We start from the raw sequence: 24,501 nt of genomic DNA, 5'->3' as shown, positions 1-24,501 counted from the left end.
ACGTTTATCACCATTGTACTTTGACCATACAAATCGTGTGTGTTATCATTCACACATGTATGATTCAAAGGAGACCAAGAAGATAATTTAATAGGACGTTTCAATAGGCAAGTTTCTAACCTCATCTGATTTTTAAAGTTTGTGTAGAATTTAACAATTTATGGCTATGTTACCCATTTGTACGACAGCCGCCCAATCAGTACTCTACCCAATAATTATTTAATTTCGCACCCTTAGAAAAGACTTGTTTAGTATTGGTTTCAACTACAATCTATTATGCCAAAGACATCCCATACTTATATGACACTTGAATACTATCTGTTTCATACTCTGACTAATTGGAGAATTCCGGATTACTACCATGTTCAGTCATGGTTACTATATGGTGGTTTCAAAGAATCCGAATTTTCTACCAGGTTCATACCCGGACTGTCGTCACTCGTGGAGTCCGGGTTACTATCCAGCACGTACTAGGACTGTCGTCACTCGTGAAATCATGGTTACTATCTGATAATCAGTCATTGTCATGTCCCGACTTTTTGGTTAAGTCCGAGTTACTACCAAGTTTTGGTAAAGTCCAGGAAGTAGCGGGTCCAGAAATATCGAAAAAGTGCAGTAGAGTTGAGCTTACTAGCTTAAATGGAGTTCACTCCAGTGTTTTTCATTTTTACCATATAGTCAACCAAGATATTGGGTAATGTACTGTCTAGTTCTGCTTATTCATTCATTATATAAGTGGTGGGCTGAGATAACCCACTTCTCATCAAATCCAAAATGATTTTCAGGTAGAAATCAATGTGTCGTCAAAAAATAATCTAGAACATTTCTATTATTTTGGCTACTTTCATACATCGTTGAGGCAAAAACCCAAACTATATGCTTTTTATTCTTTAAACTGCTACATTTCACGGAACGAAGAAGATAACAGTTTACAGATATCATCATGAAGGCCAGTGTCACAGCTTTCTAATGGTATCAAGAAAGTTAAATCATAATTTACAACAGCATGCATATAAAAAATATTTTTACGTGTATTTCTATAACCTTCTCTGAACCTAGGCATTCACAGGAAAACCAAAGATAAACCTTTATAGGCAGAAAAAGCTTTGGAAACCCTAGGAGCTTCCTCCCACTCTAGAGGTGAACTGCAAATTTGATAGTGGGAGGAAGCCCCTGTGGACAACACGCGAGAACTTGATTTCCGAGTTTAATAAATAATCGTGGTCCACTCGACATGATCTATGAAACTTGAAAATATACAACATATTTCTTCAATGTTTTATTTTAACAGACTCTACTAAAAATCTTCAACAGTACTTTGAAATAAAAGAAATCTGATAGCTGTGACCAAAACGTTGAAGACACTGGGTTTCAATAAATATTCATAAACAATGGTAAGACTCTTCTGGTATTCTGATAAAGTAAAAGTTCCATGGCCATTGGCCGATACGAACTTTCTACCTCACAAATGAGACAAGATATGCAATGTATTCTGTTAGATAGTCTTACCGGACTGATAAACCGCCCTTGTGCCTGATGTCGCTGGCGAAAGAAGACATGCTTACCCTTCAGGAGCACATAATGTCATTCTTCATTTTATAGGAGTTCATTAATTACAATTTAAGTGCTTTAGATTTTGTGTGTGTGCTATCTTGTCTTTTTTTATCATCTACATTGTGTATGTGGATCGTGTTTGTCACCCGTTTTCACTTTTTTGCCATGTCTTCAGGAATTGTCCTTCTGTTTTGTTTGCCAATATTTGTCAATAGGACTTGCATTTCTTTGAAGACGGAGATATTGGCCCATTTAGCATCACAATATAATTCCTCTATTAATAATATGTCGAAAACCCAAGACTCTCAAATGTACAAATTTAAGGTACCATTCTATTGCAACTCGCGATGTTCATGTTAAGACTTCGTAAAATGTGTTATATTATGTCTTTTATTCTTTTCAGGGCGAAAAGTTGTCAGAGGAACAACTCAAAGGTACATAAGCTTGAATCCACGTCCAGCTAAAATTGCAATTGGAAGAAATATTTGTATTGAAGGCCCTTAAACAATTTAACCTCCAATTACACGAGCACGATCCATGGTTTGATAACGGCTGGTTAGATACAGATATCGAGAGTCCTTTGTTATCCAATAGAGACAGGGTTACTAGAATATAATAAAATATGCAGCATTATCAATTTAAAAGATGTTAGAACGTTAAATTTGTAACATTTTTTTTCCGGTCGTATAAAAGACGACCAAAAAAGCCAAAGCCAAAAACAAAAAAAAAACAAAAACAAAACAAAACAAAACAAAAAACAACAACAACAACAACAACACACATACAGACCAGGTGAATGTGATTAATATAATATACGTGTTGTTTTGAATTCAGAGGTACGCGAGGCATTTTGTTTGTTTGACCTACAAAACAAGAACCGAATTCCGGTTGACAAACTTGGCAATGCTGTTCGGTCACTGGGGCTGAATCCTTCAGAAGAAGAAGTACAACAAATGATCAGAGAGGTTGACATTAAAAGTAAGTTCAACTCAGAGAGGAATACTGGTTAACATTAAAAGTAAGTTCAACCTACTCAGAGGAATATTGACCGACAAGAAAGGAGACGGTCGATTGATGTTCTCTTCCAAAAGAATACCCAACCATGGACGTTGAAAAGGTTCAAAATCGATGATCATATATACAGCAGTATCACTGAAAACAAACAAAAACAAAACAAAACAAAACAAAACAAAAGCAAAACAAAACAAAACAAAACAAAAACAAAAACAAAAACGGCCACAATTCATTAAAAAAATCCTTGAATTCACGTGTGTCATACGACACAATTTTTAGTTACCATTAATTAAGATGGGCAAAGTGCCAAAACTACTTACATATCAGGCATTGTCGCAAATGACTGAAACGCCAATACTCCCCATGCAGATTTTGCACCAATTTCACCAAACTTCTAAAAAAATTTACTTTTTTTTACCGATACAAAACTTTAATACAAATATAATAGAACTTGCAGGTTCTTAATTAAAAATGGTGTTGCACTCACCCAGTTTTTATGGAAATATAGTATGTAAAGCACATTCTTTCAAACAAATTTCGAAGGATTTATCAACTGCCCTTACTAGATTTAATCGCAAAGCATTGTCTATTCTCTCAAATAATAGAGGTGTGTATACATTTTTTAAAAAATGTTTTACGATGGTGCATTTGTTGCGTTTCACCACATCCGTTCCTTTAACAATCAGATGGCATGTCAGAGGCGTGTTAAGGAAAATTCCTGAAAACAAGATATAATTTTGCTGAGAACTTTAATAATTTGTTTTTCAGATACAGGTTTTGCTGAATATTCAGAATTCTTAGCTATGTTCAAACGCCACCAACGAGATGTAAGCAGTGAGGGTGAAGTTAAAGAAGCATTTCGTGTGTTTGATAAAGAGGGAAATGGTTACATTAGTGCAGCTGAACTCAGACATGTTCTCACAAATCTGGGAGAAAAACTCAGGGACGAAGATGTAGACGAGATGATCCGAGAGGCAGATCTGACCGGGGACGGACAAATCAACTACGAAGGTAATTACTGTTACCGAACAGGCGATTATGGTGATGACATAAAGGATGAGGCGAATTGAAGTAAAAACATATAAAGAGGAAATTGTGATAAATCTTCAAAGACACTCTAAATTATTTAGAAGAGACTTATTTAGACACAAACGATTTTCCAAAATATCAAATAAATTACGCATGATGCAAAGAAAGCGACCATTTGTGAAATACTTGATATAATTATGATATATATTTCGTTTTTTTCTTTTTTTTAATCCAGTTGTGACAAAAGTAAGACATCTATACATCTATGTTCTTTTCCAGAATTTGCCCATGTATTGGTAGGAAAGTAAAGGCGTCAATATGATGATGATTTTAGCGTCGATCAAGAAAAAACTTTTTTTGTTATTTTACACTATATAAATAGTTTAAGCATTCAAAATGTAAGTTTATTTGTAATAAATAGTGGAATGATGTACTATATCACTAGGATCTCCTCAACTATATACTACTGATGGACACCAAGCAAGTATACCCCCTTTGTCACATGTCCATGAATTCTATATATTCACTTATTGTAACATACAATAAATGTACCAATGGTCATTATATTTAACTAGTCACCAGGCATTACAATGATAATAGCATTCTGATCACCTACCACTGAAATAATAAAAACTGGTCACCTATCACTGATGTCATCAAAATCCTGGTCACTTGTCACTGAAAGAGTAATCAAGGGAACCAAGGTTATAGCAGTAATCAAAAGAATATAATCTAGGGACAAAGACCGGACATGGAAAACAGACACACACAACAAAGAATACAGAGTAACTAAAATCATACATACAGAGAAACAAAAGCAAATGAGCAACTCGGACTCCACTAAAAACTGGGAGCATGGACCAGGTGCACCGGTAGGGTAAGCGTCCTCTGCTTTTCTAGAAACACCCGCCGAGTTGCTTATAAAAAGTCAAGTCCGGGGTAGACAAAAGAGGAAAGGAAAACTATGACATGTTGAACAAATCAGTTGTCATGGCGCAAATGGATACAGCCATAACAATCCTAGAGTTCATGATGACGGCCATAAAATGAAGTCATTAAAACCTTAGTCACCAACTGGTCACCTATCACTGAAGTCCTTAGAATTGAAGTTAACTATCATTGGAGCCATTTGAGTCTGGGTCACTATAATAAAGGTCACCTATTATGGTAGTAATTTGAATCCTGGTCACCAATCACCAATTAAGTCATAAGAATGTGGGTCACATACCACTGAAGTAATTGAAATGGGGGACACCTATCACTGGTGATCAGAATTGGGTTCACCATCCCCAATCTTTAAAGTCATTAGAATCCTGGTTATTTATTACTGAAGTCATTAGAATCCTGGTCACCTACCACTTAAGTCATTAAAATCCTTGTCACCTATCACTGATGTCATTTGAGTCCTGATCATCTATTACTGAAGTCACATACCACTGAATCATTAGAATCCTAGTCACCAATAACTGGAGTCATTAGAATCATATTCACCTACCACTCTACCACTGCAGTCATTAGAATCATGGTCACCAATCACTGAAGTCATGTCATTAGAATCCTAGTCACCAATCATTGAAGTCATAAGAATCCTAGTCATCTACCAATGTAGTCATTAGAATCCTAGTCACTGATCACTGAAGTCATTAGAATCCTAGTCACCTACTACTGAAGTCATTAGAATCATAGTCACCTACCACTGAAGTCATTTGAGTCCTGGTCACCTATTACCAAGGCCATTCGAATCCTAGCCACAAATTTTTGAAGTCATTAGTATAGGTGTCACCAATCATTGAAGTGAAAAGAATGGGGTCATCAACCACGTAAGTCAGTATGGGGGTCACCAATCACTCGAGTCATAAGAATCCTAGCCAACAATCACTGAAGTAATTATAATCCTGGTCACCAATTACTAGTCATTAGAATCCTAGTCACCTTTCACTGAAGTTATTAGAATGGGGATCACCTATCACTGAAGTCATTAGAATCCTGGTCACCTGTCACAGAGGTCATTACATCATTTTGGACAACTGTCACCAAAACAGCTCATTCTTGTCATGGAAGTCATTAAAATCCTATTCATCAATCACTGTAATCATTAGAATCCTGGTCACCTACCACTTAAGTCATCAGAATGGGATCACCAATCACTGAAGTCATTAGAATCCCAGTCATCAACCACTGAAGTCATTAGAATCCTAGTCACCTGTCACTGAAGTCATTAGAATCCTAGTCACCTATCACTGAAGTCATTACATTATCTCAGACAACTGTCAAGGAACCAGCTCATCCTCGTCATTGAAGTAATCACATCATCTATCAGTTACTTGTAATTGATCATCATTGGTGTATCATAAAAGCCATTTTTCACCAAAACAAGAGGCTGAATTGCTCACTTGGTAAGCCATGCCCTATTAGCTGAGTAAGTAAAGATATCATGTTTTGTTACCATGCTTGCTGAAAAAAAACCCACATAAAATGAAGTTAAACTGTGGCTATACAACATTTTCATCATCACCATTCAACTCAGCAGACCTTTATTATCATATAAACCAAATATCCTTGAAATCAAAGCAAGTATAAAAATTGAAGGTAAAATGGCCACCAAGAACACACTTTTGTCATTACCATTCAGTTGAGAACACAATCTTTCCTGAAGAAACCAAAAATCATTGGAATCTGAACTGGTGAAAGTGGGTTGAAAAATAGCAGCCATTTTGAGAATGGCCGCCTAAAAAAAATTTCATTAATGCAAGTCAACTAAGAATATTATGTTTATCATATGAGTAACTTTCATCTTCATTATTTATCTATAGTTGAGGAAAAAACAGCAAAAAAACATTTTTACCCTGTATTATTTTTAGTAATCTTTTTTGACCGATGAAAAATTTTAAATGACCACTTTTGTGCAGGATACCCTACCAAACAATTCAGACAACTTGCGTTAAATTTTGTTGCATGGTTTCAGAAAAGATTTTCAAAGTTGTACATCACGAAAAAAATCTGTTTCAGGGCCATTACTCCTACATCAGATGACATGTCGTCTTGAAAATCTCGGCATAGGTCTCTGTATTCTGATGGTCAACAATATCATCCTCCATCAGTATTTTGCTAAATTCAACAGTGTTTGAGTTATTTGCAAAAAATTGCATTTTGACCTCTCTGTTTTTTATTTTAGTAACAGCTGCCACAATCTGCCTTATCTGATAAATCTTTCACTCATTTACATGATGAAACATACTAGACTGAATACCAATTTGTAGGGTTTGTTCATTATTTTTGGCAGTGTTTGCAAGAATACAAAGTCAAAAATTTTTTAAAAAATCCTCAGTAAACAAGAAGTTTAAATTTTCTGAAAATGGATCCTACCATATAGCATACCTACAGGAATAATGCCATAAAATTACAAGCTGCTGTGATGAGTGCTGTAAACATATTAATTTTTGCAAATTCTGTCAAGTGCTAAATATTTGCAGGTATCACCTTTAATGGTTTCAAAATATGATTAGTGTTTTATAGAGTAAAAAAAAACCATTTTGTGAGTACAAATTTTTGTGCTTATCTGTCCACTGCAAAAATAGTGAAAATTAGTACCCCCAAAATAAATAGGTTTACAGTATTTGCTGAGAAAACTGTGACCGAGAAAAGTGTTATGGAAAGACAGACACATGGAAACATGAAGAAGGGGAAAACAGTTTACTCCTTATCTTTTGGAGCAAAATAAAAATCACAAAATTTAACAAAACATGTTTAATGACCTTAAAAACATGTTGACTACAATACTAAACAATTTCTACAACTTGATATCAGTAAAACATCTTAGTTTGTCAAATTAACAGAACAATTCTGGTACCAGGTTATAAATCAACAGAACAATTCTGGTACCAGGTTATAAATCACCTGTATGTGATAGGTTTACAAAAAATTCAAACATAACAAATATTACTAGACGTCTAGTTTTCACAGCTCAAACTGCTTTAAATGTGAATAAAGTTATTTTAAATTTAATAAAATAATTTGCATGGCACAACTTAATACAACTGCAGAGGTTGTAACCTGAACAGTAGGGGCAAGTATGGATACACCATTCAAATGATTAGATATTTGACACAGGATTAGAATTTGACCAGAATTCAAATGGTCACTTTTTGGCCCCTTATTCTTATATGTCTGAAGTCGAACCCTACAAAATCAATCCAAACCTTTCTTTGGGGGTATGCCACTTGTGGAATTTCAAAGAGATTCATTCCTTTGTACTCAAATTATTATCAAGATATCAAAAATTTATTTCTGGTCTCTTTTTTTTCTTACTTTGCTCAAGTCACAACCCAAAAATCAATCCAGTGGTATATACTTTATATGAAATCCATTCATTTTTATTCTCGGAATAAAATGAAAAGGAAAATACTTGTTTCAGGTTCTTTTTGGCCCTAATTCTATCAACCCCAGCCTTCTTTTGGTCGTATGGCACCTTGTAATACAATTTAAAAAAAAGGTTCATTCACTAATAGTTAAGTTGTTGTCTGGATATCAAGAAAAGCCATGTTTCTGGCCTTCCTTTTAGCCCCTAATTTCTAAAATGTTCTGGTGTTAATTACCCTAAAATCATTACCAGGCTGACCATTGTGGTATAGAATATTGTGGATTAGCATCATAGATATTCCCATGCTTTTACTGGAGATGCATAGTTCAAGTTTATGAAATGCTTTTTTGGCCCCTAATTCTAAAATGGATAGGGCAATAACCCCAATAATCAATACCAACCTTCCTTTTGTAGTTTGGAAACTTGTTTAAAATTTTATAAAGATTAACCAACAAATATTCATGTTATCACAAGAAAACCAAAAGTTTACAGATTATGACATGGAGGATGACAGAGCTATGCCATTTTACCACAAAAATATTGAGGGTCGTATGTATCACAGGCAAAATTATTTCACATGATTTTCACACGAATTGAGCAAATAAACTAAGTGACAGAGTTCATGTGAAATTCGGGTGAATGGAGCCTTCATGTGAAATTCACACGAAATGTTGACATGAAATTCGTTTAGTGAATTTCACATGAAAATCATGTTAATTTCATGTGAATTTCATGTGAAAAATATTTGCCTGTGTATAATATCTCTACTTCAAATAGTAAAGTGAGAATTCTAATATTGACAATCACTTTTCATCCACAATCTTCATAAAACAATCTGATCTCCAGAATATACTATGTTGAAACAGAAGAATATAAATAATAAAAACCTGAAAAGTCTGTCACATTATATATCCAAGTTTATAATATCATGACAAAACAAAAACCTCCAGATAGGGAATCAATGAGAATTATAAGGAGACTCCTCCTGGTTGGAAAAGGCTGCCATCATATTTTCTGGTTCACTATGACTGACTGGATCTTGACCAATGTTTCAGGTAACAACACTTTCATTACATAGTCAAGGTACTGAAACGAGATCATTTGTTATCAGAGAAGAATGAGTTTTTCTTGATGATTAAAATAATGTGCCCTAAAATGACAAGAGGCAGAGGGCTTATCACTTGAATGATTTTGGTTATATTTTTTGTTCTTACTTATTACACAAAGTAGGTACTGTTCAAAACATGAAGTGGATAAGTTCACATGCTAAAAATGTAGGAAAAAAATTATCATATTTCTCCATAATGGGAGATGCACATCTTCATTATGTATATAATCATTGTGCAAAGTTTGAGTAATATTGGTTTATCATAGGGGATGCAGGTAAAAGAGTAATCAAGGGAACCAAGATTCTAATTGAAATAAAAAAAATGTTATCCAGGGACAAAGACCAGACATGGAAAACAGGCACACATAACAGAGTACATAAAATTACCAAAATACTACATACAAAGTAACAAAAGTAGATGATCACCACAGATTCCACTAAAAACGGAGCATGGACCAGGTGCACTGGTAGGGTAAACATCCTCTGCTTTTCTAGAGACAACTGCTAAGTTGCTAAAAAAAAGTCAAGTCCAAGGTAGACAAAATAGGATGGAACATGAAACGTTGAATCTGTTTTCATGATGCAGATCATTCATCATTGATATAAACATGTCCCTGTCAACTAGCTACATTTGTCAATTGCTACGCTTTATAGCCCAAGCTCTACAAGTTATTGCATAGACATCTATGTGTCATGTAAACACGCTAGTTTCTTGACACCTAATACCAGTTTGTTGGGGTTTAACGTCCGAGCAGCAATATTTCAGCTATATTCAGATGATGAACATGAAATTGATGATAAAATGAACATGAAATGAAAAAGGGATGGGACACAAGGACAATGGGGTCGACAAATTTTGATTGCCACTGGAAATAGGGAGAGGTGGGTACGGTCGGGCAATTTAGCCTCCTGTGGCGGAGCCCTATGGTTCCTACTCCGGGAGAACACCACAGTAGGGCTCTTTAACATGCAAGGAATGTGGCATCTTTCCCAACACGGTGCACTACTATGGTTTGCGGCCAGGTTTTCCGTATTATAGCCTGACAACCCCAGCATGTAACACGCCAGGGGTACCCCATTCCACCACCTGGGGCACACATCCCAGCTGCTCTGTGAGCAGAGCACCTTAGCCCGCAGCTAGGGTTCTGAGCACTATTTAGTCGCCTTTTACGACAAGCTTAGCGCTGCTGCAAGCCTATTCTTTTAACCCCCGGACCTGCACGGGGCCCTAATACCAGAGACACATACATTAGAATGATTATTTCAGAAAGCAACATCACCAAACCACAGACATCATTTCTGAAAAATGCATTTTCGAAATTCCTATGCTGCCATTGTCTAAGCGAAGTTTTATTTTTGTTTGTCATCTCCAGGCTTCTGATGTCACGAGGCAGTAACCGTAATAAAATACATGATACTGTGGGCGATACATCAGGATGGTTTTGGGGTTTATACGATCCTTTTGCTAAAAGATTGGTAAAAAAGAGCGGCAAATAATAGCCTGGAACAGGAAGTGTATTCCCTGCCATAAAGATCTTTGTGTAAGTTTCTTGATCTGAACCACAGACCCATTTGTCTAAATACTTGGTGTATTTATCCGCCAAGGCTGGCATGAAATATCTGAAGACAGTTCTTCCAATTGGTACTCAACATACCTCTTTATATTTCATTTCTATGATCGATGACTATTTATAATCTCACAGGGTTTTCATTTCTAGCTTAACATCAAATGGTTATGTATGCGTCTACAGGGGTTTATATATTTAACTTCTTGGCGTCTTTTACTAAGAATAAAGTATTTATAGGCAATTTGAATATATAACAGTTATACAGGTAAATGCATAGAAATAAACAGGTACTGATAAGAGATTAGATGTCAACTACTTTTAGTTGAATCGTTGTCAGTTCAAACCAAATTAATCAGCATATTTAGTTTGCGATAAAAGTTGTTTATTGGGTTTGCTCATTGGTGTAAATAGCATCAAATTAATTATGATGTATTAGAAATACATATAAAGTGGACCTAACTATCTGCATTTGAACCTAACGAGGTCAGCCAATGGGACTATTTTCCTGGGGTAGTGCAAGATAATTGCAGATGCTAACAGGTTTTACAAATCTAAAGGCTCTTGCGACTGCTACATCAATTCTGATCTTCGATCTAAATTGATAAAAAAAAAAACGACATTCAGGAGCAAAAAAATGAGTATGCAGACTGATTTCATTAAAGTTAGAAAAAAAAACAAAAAAAACCTTCTTTTTTACATTTGTCTTCTATTTTCATACAACAAATACACTTAAAGACTACATTACCTTTTTAAAAAACTTTCAAAAATATTAAATTGACTTATGATTTTTTTTTATCTAACAAAAAAAAATACATTAAAAACTAGTAATTTGTCATAAATTGGAAAACAATAAAACTTGTCTTGTTTCACTATGATTTCTCTTTGAAATTATTCTGTGATTTAAAAATTGTTTATAAAATTTCAATAATTATGGTTGGTGAAATGGCTTTAAAAAGAAGAAGTCAGCACATTATGTTTCTCAATTGTTTTATAAGCTCTCTTGCATATTTCCATACAAAACTTCATAGCTTTGATTTTCCCGCCAATTATCTCCCCTTTATTTATCTATTTCCTCATCAGAATAAAAATGTGGTTTTTAAACCCTTAAATCAATTACTGGAACTGTTTTTACATTCTTTTCAATTTCATCATCTCTAGCCAGTGTTATCGTGTTTCCTAAACTACCAAAACCCTTAAACCTGTATTGAAGTGGTGAAATTTATGCAGCAATTTCGTTCTATCTTCTCACTGACTTTGCTTTCTCAAGTTGTTTTATAAACAAAACTAGAAGCAGGCATTGTCTGTAACCTTATTGTTTAAAATAAATGTTACAATTTAGCACTTGCCAATTTTTTGTAGTCTGTGGCAGTAAAAAAAAATAATTGAAAACTGAAATTCCAATTTTTTTTCTCCGAACTGGAAAAATCAATCCATAAACCAACAAATAAAAAAAACTGTGACCTAAAGTACATAATTATTAACTATTTCAGAAACAACCCAAAAAATGTAAGATACCTTGTGGTGCTTTTTACAGAAAATTGACATTAGTGTTTCCATGATAACATCCATCTGTTCTTCAGTAAACAATCCTAGTTGTACTTGATGATTCAGTAACTCTGAAAGAAAAGCAATACCAAGTACAGCTTTAAGACTTTTAAGTTTCTAATAACAACCTTTTACACAAATATTTTTAAAAATCAAAAAGTAAAGAACAACAAATGAGTAAGAAAACAATACAATTAGATGATCTTTGATGACTGTAAAAGCATAAATTTTTGCAGTGAACATAAAAGCCCCATGAATAGTACCCGTGAAATTGATTTTTAACACTTTACAACTCATATGTTTTTTTTGATTCCAACAAATAGGTTTGCTTGACAGAATCTAGACTAAAATTAGCAACCATATTTAACATAGCAATTAGATCTCGATTCTAAATTCAACATTCATCTAACATAAAAAAAAGTGCCACCTGAAACACAGTGAAAGAGTAATCAAGGGAACCAAGGTTATAGCGGTAATCAAAAGAATGTAATCCAGGGACAAAGACCGGACATGGAAAACAGACATACACAACAAAGAACATTAAGTAACTAAAATCATACATACAAAGTAACAAAAGTAAATGAGTTGCTCATAAAAAGTCAAGTCCAGGGTAGACAAAAGAGGAAAGGAAAACTATGACATGTTGAACAAATCAGTTGTCATGGCGCAAATGGATACAGCCATAACAATCCTAGAGTTCATGATGACGGCCATAAAATGAAGTCATTAAAACCTTAGTCACCAACTGGTCACCTATCACTGAAGTCCTTAGAATTGAAGTTAACTATCATTGGAGCCATTTGAGTCTGGGTCACTATAATAAAGTCCAGGGTAGACAAACAAGGAAAGGAAAACTATGACCCGTTGAATAAATCAGTTTTCATGGTGCTGATGGATACACCGTAACGATCCACGAGCTCATGATGACGACCTAAAAACTTCTGTAGTGATGACTTCAATCTTGTAGCAACATAACCCTGTTCCAGAACACTATTTGTTAGAGTTCTAGCACGATATAAAAAGTCTGCGTAGTTTCAGCAAGCTCTGGCATAACGTATGAGTTGTGATATGAACACTCCATACGCAGGAGCCGAAGGGATGTTGCCACAGATGAAAGGAAAGTTGACAATTCTGAATGAAAAGTCATCACGTTTGTCGTAAAGTTTGGTCAATAGTTTTCCTTTACCATCGATTTCTAAATGTAGGTCAAGATATGAGGCTAACTTCACAGTGTCTGTAGTATCCTTTATCTCCAGTTCTTTTGGGTAGATGCGATGTATCAAATCCCCGAAATTAGGATTGTTTAAAGATAATATGTCATCTACATTGCGGAAACTCAGATTGAAGGATCTAGCCAAACGATATTCTTTCTTTCTAATCAGATCAGCTATAAAGTCAGCCTCATAAGAATAAAGGAATAGGTCAGCAAGTAAAGGAGCACAATGTATTCCCATTTGAATGCTGACCGTTTGTTGAAAAACACGTCCACCACACTGGACAAATATGTTGTCGATTAAAAATTCCAGCATTTTGTAAACATCTTCCTCTGTATATTTGGAAGATGATTTGAAATTAATTGTTACAAAGTATGAGGAATCTCTACCAAGAACTATGAAGAATGTTTACAAACAAGAATAGTCATTTTTTTTATGTACACCGTCATCCTGATATTTGGTATTAAGGTCACATTAAAGGAAACATTTTTTTACAGCAGCACCAGATATACCAAATTTTGACACCTACATCATATTTGTTAGCTGTTCTGGCAAACGGTAGTTCTGGATACTTTTGGTCTAGAAACTAGAGGCTCTAAAGAGCATGAATCGCTCCCCTGGTTGAATAAGCAGAATTTTATTTTTGTAAAATCAGCCTTATTTATTCTAGGATAAAAATTCCCAAAGCTAAAATCTTAAGAACAATCACATCACCTATTATTAAATTATGTCAATTAGTGTCAAAGGGTAAGATCTTTTTAAAGAAATAACATTAAAAACAGCAAAAAAAACATCTAAAAAGAGCAATAACTCTGACATAGCTAAGGTCTCACTAACCACTTCGGGGTCAAATGGCCACTCCCCTATGTAGTACCAAAAACACACTGAACCTAGACATATGCATTGTAAGTGCATTATTTGTGTGTATTATGATTAAAAGTAGTCAAAATAAAGCTGAGAATGTGTACTTTAAAATCATATATGTAATTAACTATAAAAGTGTATGAATATTGTTTACATGTGTGAGTAATTTGCCTCCATGCTGTCAGTTAGCAGAACAGGTAAAAATGTGGATTTTCAGTATTATTTATTCAAGTAAATTTTGTGAAGAATTTCTACTATGATCGTACCATTAGCATAATGATTTTTGAAGCCTTATTTTCCAAGCTTCGCAACGGTATGCAGCTTTAAGATGTCATTTGTCCTGGGAATTCACAGTGAGACTTTGAAAATTACTTTTTTAACATGTAAAGTAATGGAAACGTTAGAAGTGGTTAGTGAGACCATAAATTAAATTATGGGATATTTCAGAGAAATGCATGATTTGAGGAAAATTGCATTTCCTGGTCATTATTTCCATTTTCCCATAAAATCAGTATAGTGATATTGGTAATCTGGCTATATTTTAAGAGGTGCATTGTGCAAGGTATTTTAAAAAACAACATAGCAACAAGATTTTTATCAGTAACAGTGACTCATAACTTGACGTCATCCATGAAATACACAACGTCACTGCTTGGGATATTCAAAGTACTCAAATAGTCACACAGCACAGACTAAGAATCACACAGTAATGAAATAGGTATGATATAAATTGTTGAAATCTGTTCTTTTTTCATAATGATAAATGATATTTACTATTACAACTTCTTGAATTATCATAGGTATCAATTTGGTGTGACAAGTTAGTTAAAATTGTAATTTTTTAGTAATTTAGGGAAAATATCACTGAGGGGCATGATATAAAAATGACCATTTCTTTGTAGTGTTATGTCTGATTTTGATAGTTTTGGTCTTATTAGACTCACAATACCACAAGCTTTCATAAAATGTAAAAAAAGAAAAACATAAAAACTCATAAAATGTTTTTAAGGTCTCACTAACCACTTCCGGGTCAAATGGCCACTCCCCTATGTAGTACCAAAAACACACTGAACCTAGACATATGCATTGTAAGTGCATTATTTGTGTGTATTATGATTAAAAGTAGTCAAAATGAAGCTGAGAATGTGTACTTTAAAATCATATATGTAATTAACTATAAAAGTGTATGAATATTGTTTACATGTGTGAGTAATTTGCCTCCATGCTGTCAGTTAGCAGAACAGGTAAAAATGTGGATTTTCAGTATTATTTATTCAAGTAAATTTTGTGAAGAATTTCTACTATGATCGTACCATTAGCATAATGATTTTTGAAGCCTTATTTTCCAAGCTTCGCAACGGTATGCAGCTTTAAGATGTCATTTGTCCTGGGAATTCACAGTGAGACTTTGAAAATTACTTTTTTAACATGTAAAGTAATGGAAACGTTAGAAGTGGTTAGTGAGACCTAAATAGATTTACACACAAATTTGACCACAAATAGATATCATCATGTCAGAATTTGGCTTAACCTAACAGTTTTTGAGATATATGAGAAAAACTTCTGTCTGACCCCTGTGTTCTATTTTTAATAACAGATGCCATGTTTTTCAAAGGATAAAAAAATGCACAAATCTATTCCATGCAAAACACCTTTAGGAACAATCAAACCAAGTTTGGTTATTAGTGGTCTGGTAGTGTCACAGGGGAAGATTTTTGAAAGAAATAACATTAAAAATAGTGAAAAAAATGTCAAACAAGAGGCTCCCAGGAGCCTAAATCACTCACCTATCCAATTTTGCATTTCAAAGGCAATAAATTTAACAAGAAGTTGTCCAACAATTTTGACTCAAGAAGCCTTTGGTGGGACTTACCTTCAAGATCATTTCAACAAATGAAAGTTTCTTTTAGTCTACCATAGCTTTCAAGATATTGACTGAAAACTGTAAAAAACAAGAGGCTCCCAGGAGCCTGAATCGCTCATCTGTTAAATTTTTGCCTTTTAAGGGCAATAACTCCAACAAGGAGTTGTCAAACTATTTTGACTCCATTAGATTCATTGGGCACATTTGTAAGCCTTATACTAAGGATCATTTCAGCAATTGAAAGCTATTGGCTAAACCTAACAGATTTGGAGAAGTATGCAAAAATCTGCTGTCTGATCCCATTTTTAGAAACAACAGCAATGTTTTTTTCAGCAATCAAAAATCAGTCATTTCGTTAAGGATACCCTATAATACAAAAATGCCAACTTTCATTGAATTTTGCAGAATAGTTTCTGAGGAGAAGATTTTTTAATGTAATAATATCAAAAACAGCAAAAACCATCCAAAATGGGCAATAACTCCAACATGGGTAAACAAATTTTCACCAAAATTTGACCACAGATAGATCTCATCATGCTGAATTATTTTACCCCAGTCAGATTTTGGTGAAATCTGACCGTTATGGAGATATATGCAAAAATCTGCTGTCTGACCCCTATGTTCTATTTTTAGTAACAGTGGCCATGCTTTATAACAGATCAAAAATCCAAATGGTCATTTTGTTAAGGATACCCTTTAAAACAAAAATACCAACTTTCAATGAATTCTGTAAAGTAGTATCTGAGGAGATTTTTTTAAATAATAACATTAAAAACAGCAAAAAGTGTCCAAAAAGGACAATAACACCAACATGGGTCAACAGATTTTCACCAAATTTACACCACAGATAGATCTCATCATGCTGAACACTTTTAACCCTGTCAGAATTTGGCTAAACCAAACGGTTTTGGAGATAAATAACATTCAAAGTAGCAAAAAACTGTTGAAAAAGGGCAATAACTCCAATATGGCTTAACACATCAAAATGAAAATTTGACCACAGATAGATCTCATCATGCTGAACACTTTTAACCTGGTCAGAATTTAGCTAAACCTAATGGTTTTTGAGATATATGCGAAAAAACTTCTGTCTGACCCCTTTGTTCTATTTTCAGTAATAGTGACCATGTTTTTTGACGGATCAAAAATCCCCACATCTGTTCTATACAGAATACCCTAAGGAATATTCATACCAAGTTTGGTTTTTATTGGTCTTGTAGTGTCAGAGGAGAAATTTTTTAAAAGAAAATAACATAAATAAACTGTAATCACAGAGATAAGTCTCGCCTGTTTGATATTGTCAATATAATGGTGTGTTTGTTAAGTATTATTTTTTGTGTTGCTTTCATATTTTGTTTAATAATATGACATTACAAAATTATCATTTTTGTGTTACCACTACAAAATACACCAGTGATAGATCGATGAACACTCAACTAAACTTTTCTGGAGGCAGGGTATAAAAAGTGGTCACATAATTACAACATATCTGATGACTAAATGTATGTAATATTATGAAAAAGGAAAGGACTGAGGAATCTGAATACCTGACAAGTGCAAGATGAGAAATACTTCAAGTGGAAAATTTGTATTAAAATAACATGTGATTATGAATAGCAAACATTTGAGTAGCTGGGGATTATTGCATCACATTGAGATAGTAGGGATTTAGTAAAGATAGAATTAAAATAAAAATGTCTACATGTACAATAAGAAACCTTAATATTAAACTTTTAACAATAAATTTTCTAAGTCAACAAAGCATGACTGCGGGGGTATATGCATAAAATTGGCATGAATTTGTAATGCAATGACCGTAATGCATCTACACACCACATATCATTAAACTACCATAAGGGGTTCATGTTTAAATGAACTGACTAGAAATCTTAATGTTAAGTTAGTGGATGCTGCAGCCAAAACCTAAGTCTCACCTTGCCCGACTTTCGTTGCAGGTGAGACAAAAACAGGGGAAAAAATAAAAAAAGGGCAATAACTCAAACATTACTTAACAGATTAAAACAAAAATTTGACCAGAGATAAATATCATCATACTTTCACTTCATAAATCTTAAAATAATAATAATCACAAAACAAAACAAAAAGTCTCCCTATTTGTGTGAGTAAAGTTCAAGACCTGAAAAAAAAACCTAAAAATTCTTAAAAAAACAAAAATCAAAAGGGGGCTCACATCAACCAAAACAAACCATTCACCAAAATTTCACAAAAATTGGTGGAAGCGTTTTAAAGCATTGTATGAAGACAGAAGGAAACCATAATATGTCACCTCTGAAAAGAAAGGTATATAAAAACTGGATGCAGATAGCTGGACAGATCATATACCCTCTACCTGGGGTTAATTAAAATGCCAACTAACTGTAAATCAAGAAGTACAAAATACCATGACATATCCCTTGCTATACATACGTCTACTTCTGCCACCCTTCTTGAAATCCATATGTCTTCTTGATTCAGTCTAAAACAGTTAAAAGAAATTTAACCTCAAACTTTGGAGAGTAAGAATATGATCTCAGACTTCACAGAGATAAAATCTCAATAATAAAACTAGTCATGTTTTGAAAATTGAAATAGGTAAGTCCAACTAATTTGCAACATACAATGTATCGCTATCCCACAAAAGGACAGACGTGGGTAAATAACTTCTATTGTAAAAATATTTCTGACAGAGATACGGAAAGACAGGTTGAATCTAAATATAGTTTGTATTTCCAGTAAGACATGTAGAGGTTTTAACAAATGCAATATTCACACTAAGAATATAACAGACATAATTCAATCTTACATACATTAACATTAAAATTATGTACAAGGGAAGACAAAAATGAATCTTCCTACTTACAAGTCCTTGGAATATAGATTTAAGGTACTTCTTATTCTTCAGAACTAAGTATCTCAGCTGGTCTGGCGTCAATTCTGATATTTTACTGAAAAATAACCCCGAAAAAAAAATACACGTACTGAAAAGTTGTAGGTTGGGATACTACATGTACTGGTAATGTAAGGTTGGGACACTACATGTACTGGTAATGGAGGGTTGGGACACTACATGTACTGGTAATGTAAGGTTGGGACACTACAAATAAATACAAAAGAATCAATCATATAATATTGCAGATGAGTAACCTCAGCAGAATTAAAATTATATTATAGGCTGAATCACTCACCTGGTTCAATTTTGATTTTCAAAGGCAATAAATTTATCAAGAAGTTAATTTTGACTCGAGAAGAATATGTTAAGACTTATCATAAGGATCATTTCAGTAATAGAAAGTTTCTATCTATCATAGTTTTCAAGATATTGGCTGAAAAATTTTCCCCCTTTCAAGGGCAATAACTCTAACAAGGAGTTGTCTGACAACTTTTAACCCTAAACTTTTGTAGGCCTCATAATCAGAATCCTTATAGCTATTAAAAGAATTTAGCTAAATCTAACAGTTTTGGAGATATATGCCAAAAACTACTGTCTGACCACTATTTTCTATTTTTAGTAACAGCGGCCATGTTTTTCAACAGATCCAAAATCCCCATATCAGCTCTATGCAGGATACCCCAAGGAACATTCATACCAAGTTTGGTTCTAATTGGTCAAATAGTGTAAGAAAAGAAGATTTTTGAAAGAAATAACATTTAAAATAGCAAAAACAAAAAGTTAAAAAAGGGCAATAACTCCAACATGGCGCAATGGATTAAACATAAAATTTGACCACAGGTAGATCTCATCATGCTGAACACTTTTACCCCCCCAAGTCAGAATTTGGCTAAACCTTACGGCTTTGGAGATATGTGCAAAAATCTTCTGCCTGACCCCTATGTTCTATTTTTAGTAATGGCGGCTGGGTTTTTCAACAGATATAAAATCTCCACACCAGTTATATGCAGAATACCCTAAAGAACATTAATTTTGGATCTAATTGGTCAAGTAGCTTCAGAGGAGAAGAGTTTTGAAAAATTATTAACAACAATGGACTACAACGAATGATGCCAAGTGATGGCAGTAGCTCACCTGACCTTTGGCCAGATGAGCTAAGAATTGGATGGGACACAAGGACAACAGGGTTGACAAATTTTGATTGCTACAGGAAATATGGAGAAGTGGGTAGGGTTGGCCAATTTAGCCTCCTCTTGCAAAGCACCAAGGTTCCTACTCCTATCGAATACCACAGCAGGGTTCTTTAACGTGCAAGGAACATGGATTCTTTCCTAACACATTGTACCACTATGGTTTGAGGTCAGGTTTTACGTATTATGGCCTGACAACCCAGCATGTAGCATACCAGGGTTACCCCATTCAACCACCTGGGGCACAAAACCTTGTTGCTTTGTAAGCAGAGTGCCCAAGCCCCAGGCCAGGGTTCTGAGTGCTATTTAGTAGCATTCTATGACAAGCTCAGCACTGCTTCAGGCCTATCCTTGTGACACCCACATAATGGAGGGTTGGGATCCTACATGTACAGGTAATGGAGGGTTGAAATACTACATGTAGTGGAAATGGAGGGTTGGAATACTATATGTACTGGTAATGGAGGGTTGGGATATTACATGTAGTGGTAATGGATGATTGGAACAATACATGTATTGGTAATGGAGGGTTGGGATACTACATGTACTGGTAATGGAGGGTTGTGTTCAAACTACTATCCTTTTTAGTGAATTGTTTGTGTAATGTGTAAAGAAACATGAGTGGAATTATGAAATACATCAGGTAAGGGACCATAAAGGGTCAACTCATTTGGTTTAATATATAAAATATGTCAAGTAAGGACCATAAAGGGTCTACTCATTTGGATAAATATATAAAATACTTGTATATCAGGTAAGAGTATAGGGACCATAAAAGGTCTACTCATTTGGTTTATTATATAAAATACTTGTATATCAGGTAAGAGTATTGGGACCATAAAGGGTCTACTCATTTGGTTAGAATTCTTTTAATTACTAGTGAAACTTGTCCAACATTTTCTACTTAGATAAGTTTTAATGCATTTTAATAGTGTGTAAACTAAATTCCTGTTCCATAAGTAAACAGGAAATGAATTTGGGCAATTTTTACCATTCATTAAAAATTGACAAGGTTCTAATACAGAAATGACTTACCAAACCATGCCTATTTTGTTATCCATCACCATTCCAGATGTGCAAAGGATTCCACCTCCACTGACTTCATTAAAGTTATCATCATGTTGATTCTTTGCAGTTTTGGCTAGGTCTAATTCCTCATCTGATTGGGTGGGAGTAAAACTTGGTAAAACATGTCTAGTTCTCTTACGATTGATTTGCATTACTGTTTCCTGTGGAGGGACATCACTCTCTTCACTTTCACACTGAAGATGCTCACAAATATCCAATGCTTTCTGAAACAGTGACATACGCCTTCGTGAATTATAAGTTACAAAGCCATAGTCTGGTAAATCTGAATCACTAGACTCATCATCTGCAAAGGAGCTTTGACTTTGATGGTCTACAGGAATTTGGCCATCTGTGGACTGCTTCATTTCATTCTTGGTACCAGTATCATCACATGTGAAAGTTTTAGGAAACCCAGAACTTCCATCAGAAACTAACATAGGAGTTTGGTCCATAGAGGAACCAACATGGACATCAGTGGTTTCATTACTGGCTTCTTGTGGTAACATAGGAGGTTTCTCTGGGCAATCACCACTTTCCAAAGATTCTGTAGAAAAGTCCTCTTCTAATTTTATTACATTTGGGTGGGATTCAAATGAAGGAGAATTGATGTTTAAAATATTAGGCATTTCATTGGCACTATTTGTGCACTTTTGGTATAGATAATTCACTCTTGATTTGAATTTAGTAGAAAAGTCTGTAGAGGTGGTATTACAAAATGTTGGTGTACTGTTTCCTGAAGAAAAACTTTTGTTATCATAGTTAATATGACAGACAGATTTAGGATCATCAGTTACTGTGTAAACTGTAGAAGTCCATGATTGACCATGAGAAGTTCCTTTCTTAGCTATTCTGATATGTTCCGGTTCATTATCCTGTCCAATGATTGGCTTGTACCTTTCGGGGAAGCCCTCATTATTACAGTCTAATTCAATGTCTATATAATCAACCTTCGACTGTAGAGAGTTGATACATGTACATGTAACTTCTGACTGGGGGCCTTTGACTACAAAACAAGCAGATTGTTTCTCTAATGTTCCATAATTCACATTGAAACCATCAGTATCTTGATGTTTTATCTGTAGATCATTAGAAGCAGATTCCAAATTATGAAAACTACATTCAGCACTGTTTTGTCTTTCTGTAACATCATTGTAAATATTTTCCTCTATCTCCTTCATGTTATGAACTATCTTAGCTATTCTCTTGTCCTTCTTTGCTTTAGAAATGGCTTTGTTTGCATTTCCAACCCTAAAATATATATATTACTTGCTGCAAACAAATATAATATTAGAAATTGTAATACAATTCAAAAGATGCAAAAGATAGAAGCAATTTTTTTCTTTCTTTTGAATTTAATTTCAAGATTTATTAAAGCTTAAACTATATAGATTATCATTAAAGACCTAAAACTTCAACACAATTAACACTTGGATCATTTCATCATGTGAAAGTTTGCAAAAAGCTTCATTTTTGGGCTTTCTAGGACAATAACTCATTGAACAAACAATATGGGAAAACAGTAAAGGACAAACTCACTGATATCACAATTTATCATATCAGAGAACTTCTAAAATTAATTTTTTGTCATGTCTTCATTTTGTCTAAGTGCATGATAACTCCTCATCCGAATAATTGCCCTTCAAAGGCCAAAAATGACAATTTTTGCATTTTTTACTTAATATCTTGAAAACCATAAAAGTGAGAAAGAATCTTTATTGATGAAATTACCCTAGCAGAGAGGAAGCCTACAAAAACTCCTTATGAGAGTCACTTCATCAGGGGCGGGTCCAGGTGAGGGTGTGATGGACATACATCGAAGAAAACAAATAAAAAACAAAACAAAAATCAATCCTAACCTGTTCAATATTGTATTGAATATGGCAATTTGTCATATTCATTTATTAACCATGTCATAATCTAGTCTCCTTTTATACTGATTCTTGTAATTATGCCTCCCCTTCATAAAATCCTAAATCTGCCCCTGTTCATGTTGGAACTAGAACTGTGTGTGAGTTAACTACTTGCCTGGTATTATAACCATTTTTTTATAAAGCATCTTTTTTCATCCTCCATATATGGTGCCTAAACTTCCTTTCAAGTTATCAAGCCATTAAATAGTTACGAGATACATGGACAGACAACAAGAGGCTCCCAGGAGCCTGAATCCACACCAGGTTGAATTTTGCCTTTCGAGGGTAATAAATTAAACAAGAAGCTGTCCAACAATTTTGACTCAAGAAAACTTTGATAGGACTTATCATAAGGATCATTTCAGGAAATGGAAGTCTAAATCTTATCATAGTTTTCAGGACACTGGCTGAAAACTGTAAGAAAAAATACATCATTTTCCCCTGTCAAGGGCAATAACTCTGATAAGAAAGAGTCAGACAAATTTTATGCCTAAAATAGTGTCAGACGAGAAAATTTTTGAAAGAAATAACATTAAAAATAGCAAAAAACTTTGAAAAAGGGCAATAACTCCAACATGGCTTAACAGATTAAAATGAAAATTTGACTGCAGATAGATCTCATCATGCAGAGCACTTTTACCCCTTTCTGAATGGGCTAAACCTAACCATTTCGGAGATAAATGGGAAAAACTATTGTCTGACCCATATGTTCTATTAGTAGTAAGGGCGGCCATGCTTTTCGACGCATCAAAAATCCCCACACCATTTTTATGCATGATACCCAAAGAACATTCAAACCAAAATTGGTTCAAATTGGTTAAGTAGTGTCAGAGGAAAAGATTTTTGAAAGAAATAACATTTAAAATAGCAAAAAAAACGTCAAAAAAGGGCAACAACTCAAACATGGCTAAACAGATTACAATGAAAATTTGACCGCAGATAGATCTCATCATGGTGAACGCTTTTACCCAGTCAGAATATGGCTTAACCTAACCGTTTTGGACATAAATGCAAAAAATACTGTCTGACCCCTATATTCTATTTTTAGTAATGGCGGCCATGTTTCTCGACGGATCAAAAATCTCCGCATCACTTCTATGTAGGATACCCCAAGGAACATTTGTACCAAGTTTGGTTCCAATTGGTCAAGTAGTGTCAGAGGAGAAGATTTTTGAAAGAAGTAACATAACAAGAGGCTCAAGAGAGCCTGAATCACTCACCTAGTAAACCATTTGCTTAATAGAAAAACTTGAGGAATGAGACAGGCTAAGTTTAAATCAACTAAATTGTCAAATGCAGGAAATGCTTTTCATAGCATTTTCA

The 24,501-nt window shown here is 34.4% G+C and overlaps 2 protein-coding genes across 4 annotated transcripts in view; one reads left to right on the top strand and one right to left on the bottom strand.

The window, feature by feature from the left end:
• Positions 1-4,035, top strand: LOC148623273 (calmodulin-alpha-like). Of its 2 annotated transcripts, none has more exons than XM_088565002.1 (6): positions 1-107; positions 1,292-1,394; positions 1,958-1,988; positions 2,389-2,532; positions 3,337-3,579; positions 3,877-4,035. In XM_088565002.1, exons 2-6 carry the CDS (start codon positions 1,392-1,394, stop codon positions 3,903-3,905), a joined length of 450 nt encoding a protein of 149 aa, XP_088421128.1. In that variant the 5' UTR covers positions 1-107; positions 1,292-1,391; the 3' UTR covers positions 3,906-4,035. The 2 variants fall into 2 exon arrangements, with proteins under 2 accessions (XP_088421128.1, XP_088421129.1); XM_088565003.1 differs by lacking the exon at positions 1-107 and adding an exon at positions 950-972.
• Positions 4,036-7,329: 3,294 nt separating this feature from the next.
• The window catches only part of LOC148623272 (uncharacterized), a 30,018-nt gene continuing 12,846 nt past the window's right edge, over positions 7,330-24,501 (bottom strand). The window contains exons 7-11 of one of the 2 annotated variants that reach the window (XM_088564999.1): positions 21,236-22,516; positions 18,981-19,065; positions 18,548-18,596; positions 12,149-12,249; positions 7,330-9,043 (exon numbers count right to left, since the gene is read on the bottom strand). In XM_088564999.1, coding sequence (XP_088421125.1) covers positions 8,963-9,043; positions 12,149-12,249; positions 18,548-18,596; positions 18,981-19,065; positions 21,236-22,516 — 1,597 coding nt within the window. In that variant the 3' untranslated portion in view covers positions 7,330-8,962. Of the gene's footprint in view, positions 10,850-12,148; positions 12,250-18,547; positions 18,597-18,980; positions 19,066-21,235; positions 22,517-24,501 lie in introns of both variants that reach the window. The other variant, XM_088565000.1, reaches the window with a different exon arrangement.

This window comes from Perna viridis, chromosome 2 (assembly GCF_037379345.1).
Source record: "Perna viridis isolate PV_CMFRI_1.1 ecotype Kerala chromosome 2, ASM3737934v1, whole genome shotgun sequence".
Taxonomy (NCBI): Eukaryota; Metazoa; Mollusca; class Bivalvia; order Mytilida; family Mytilidae; genus Perna; species Perna viridis.
This window is presented reverse-complemented; position numbering and strand designations above follow the sequence as displayed.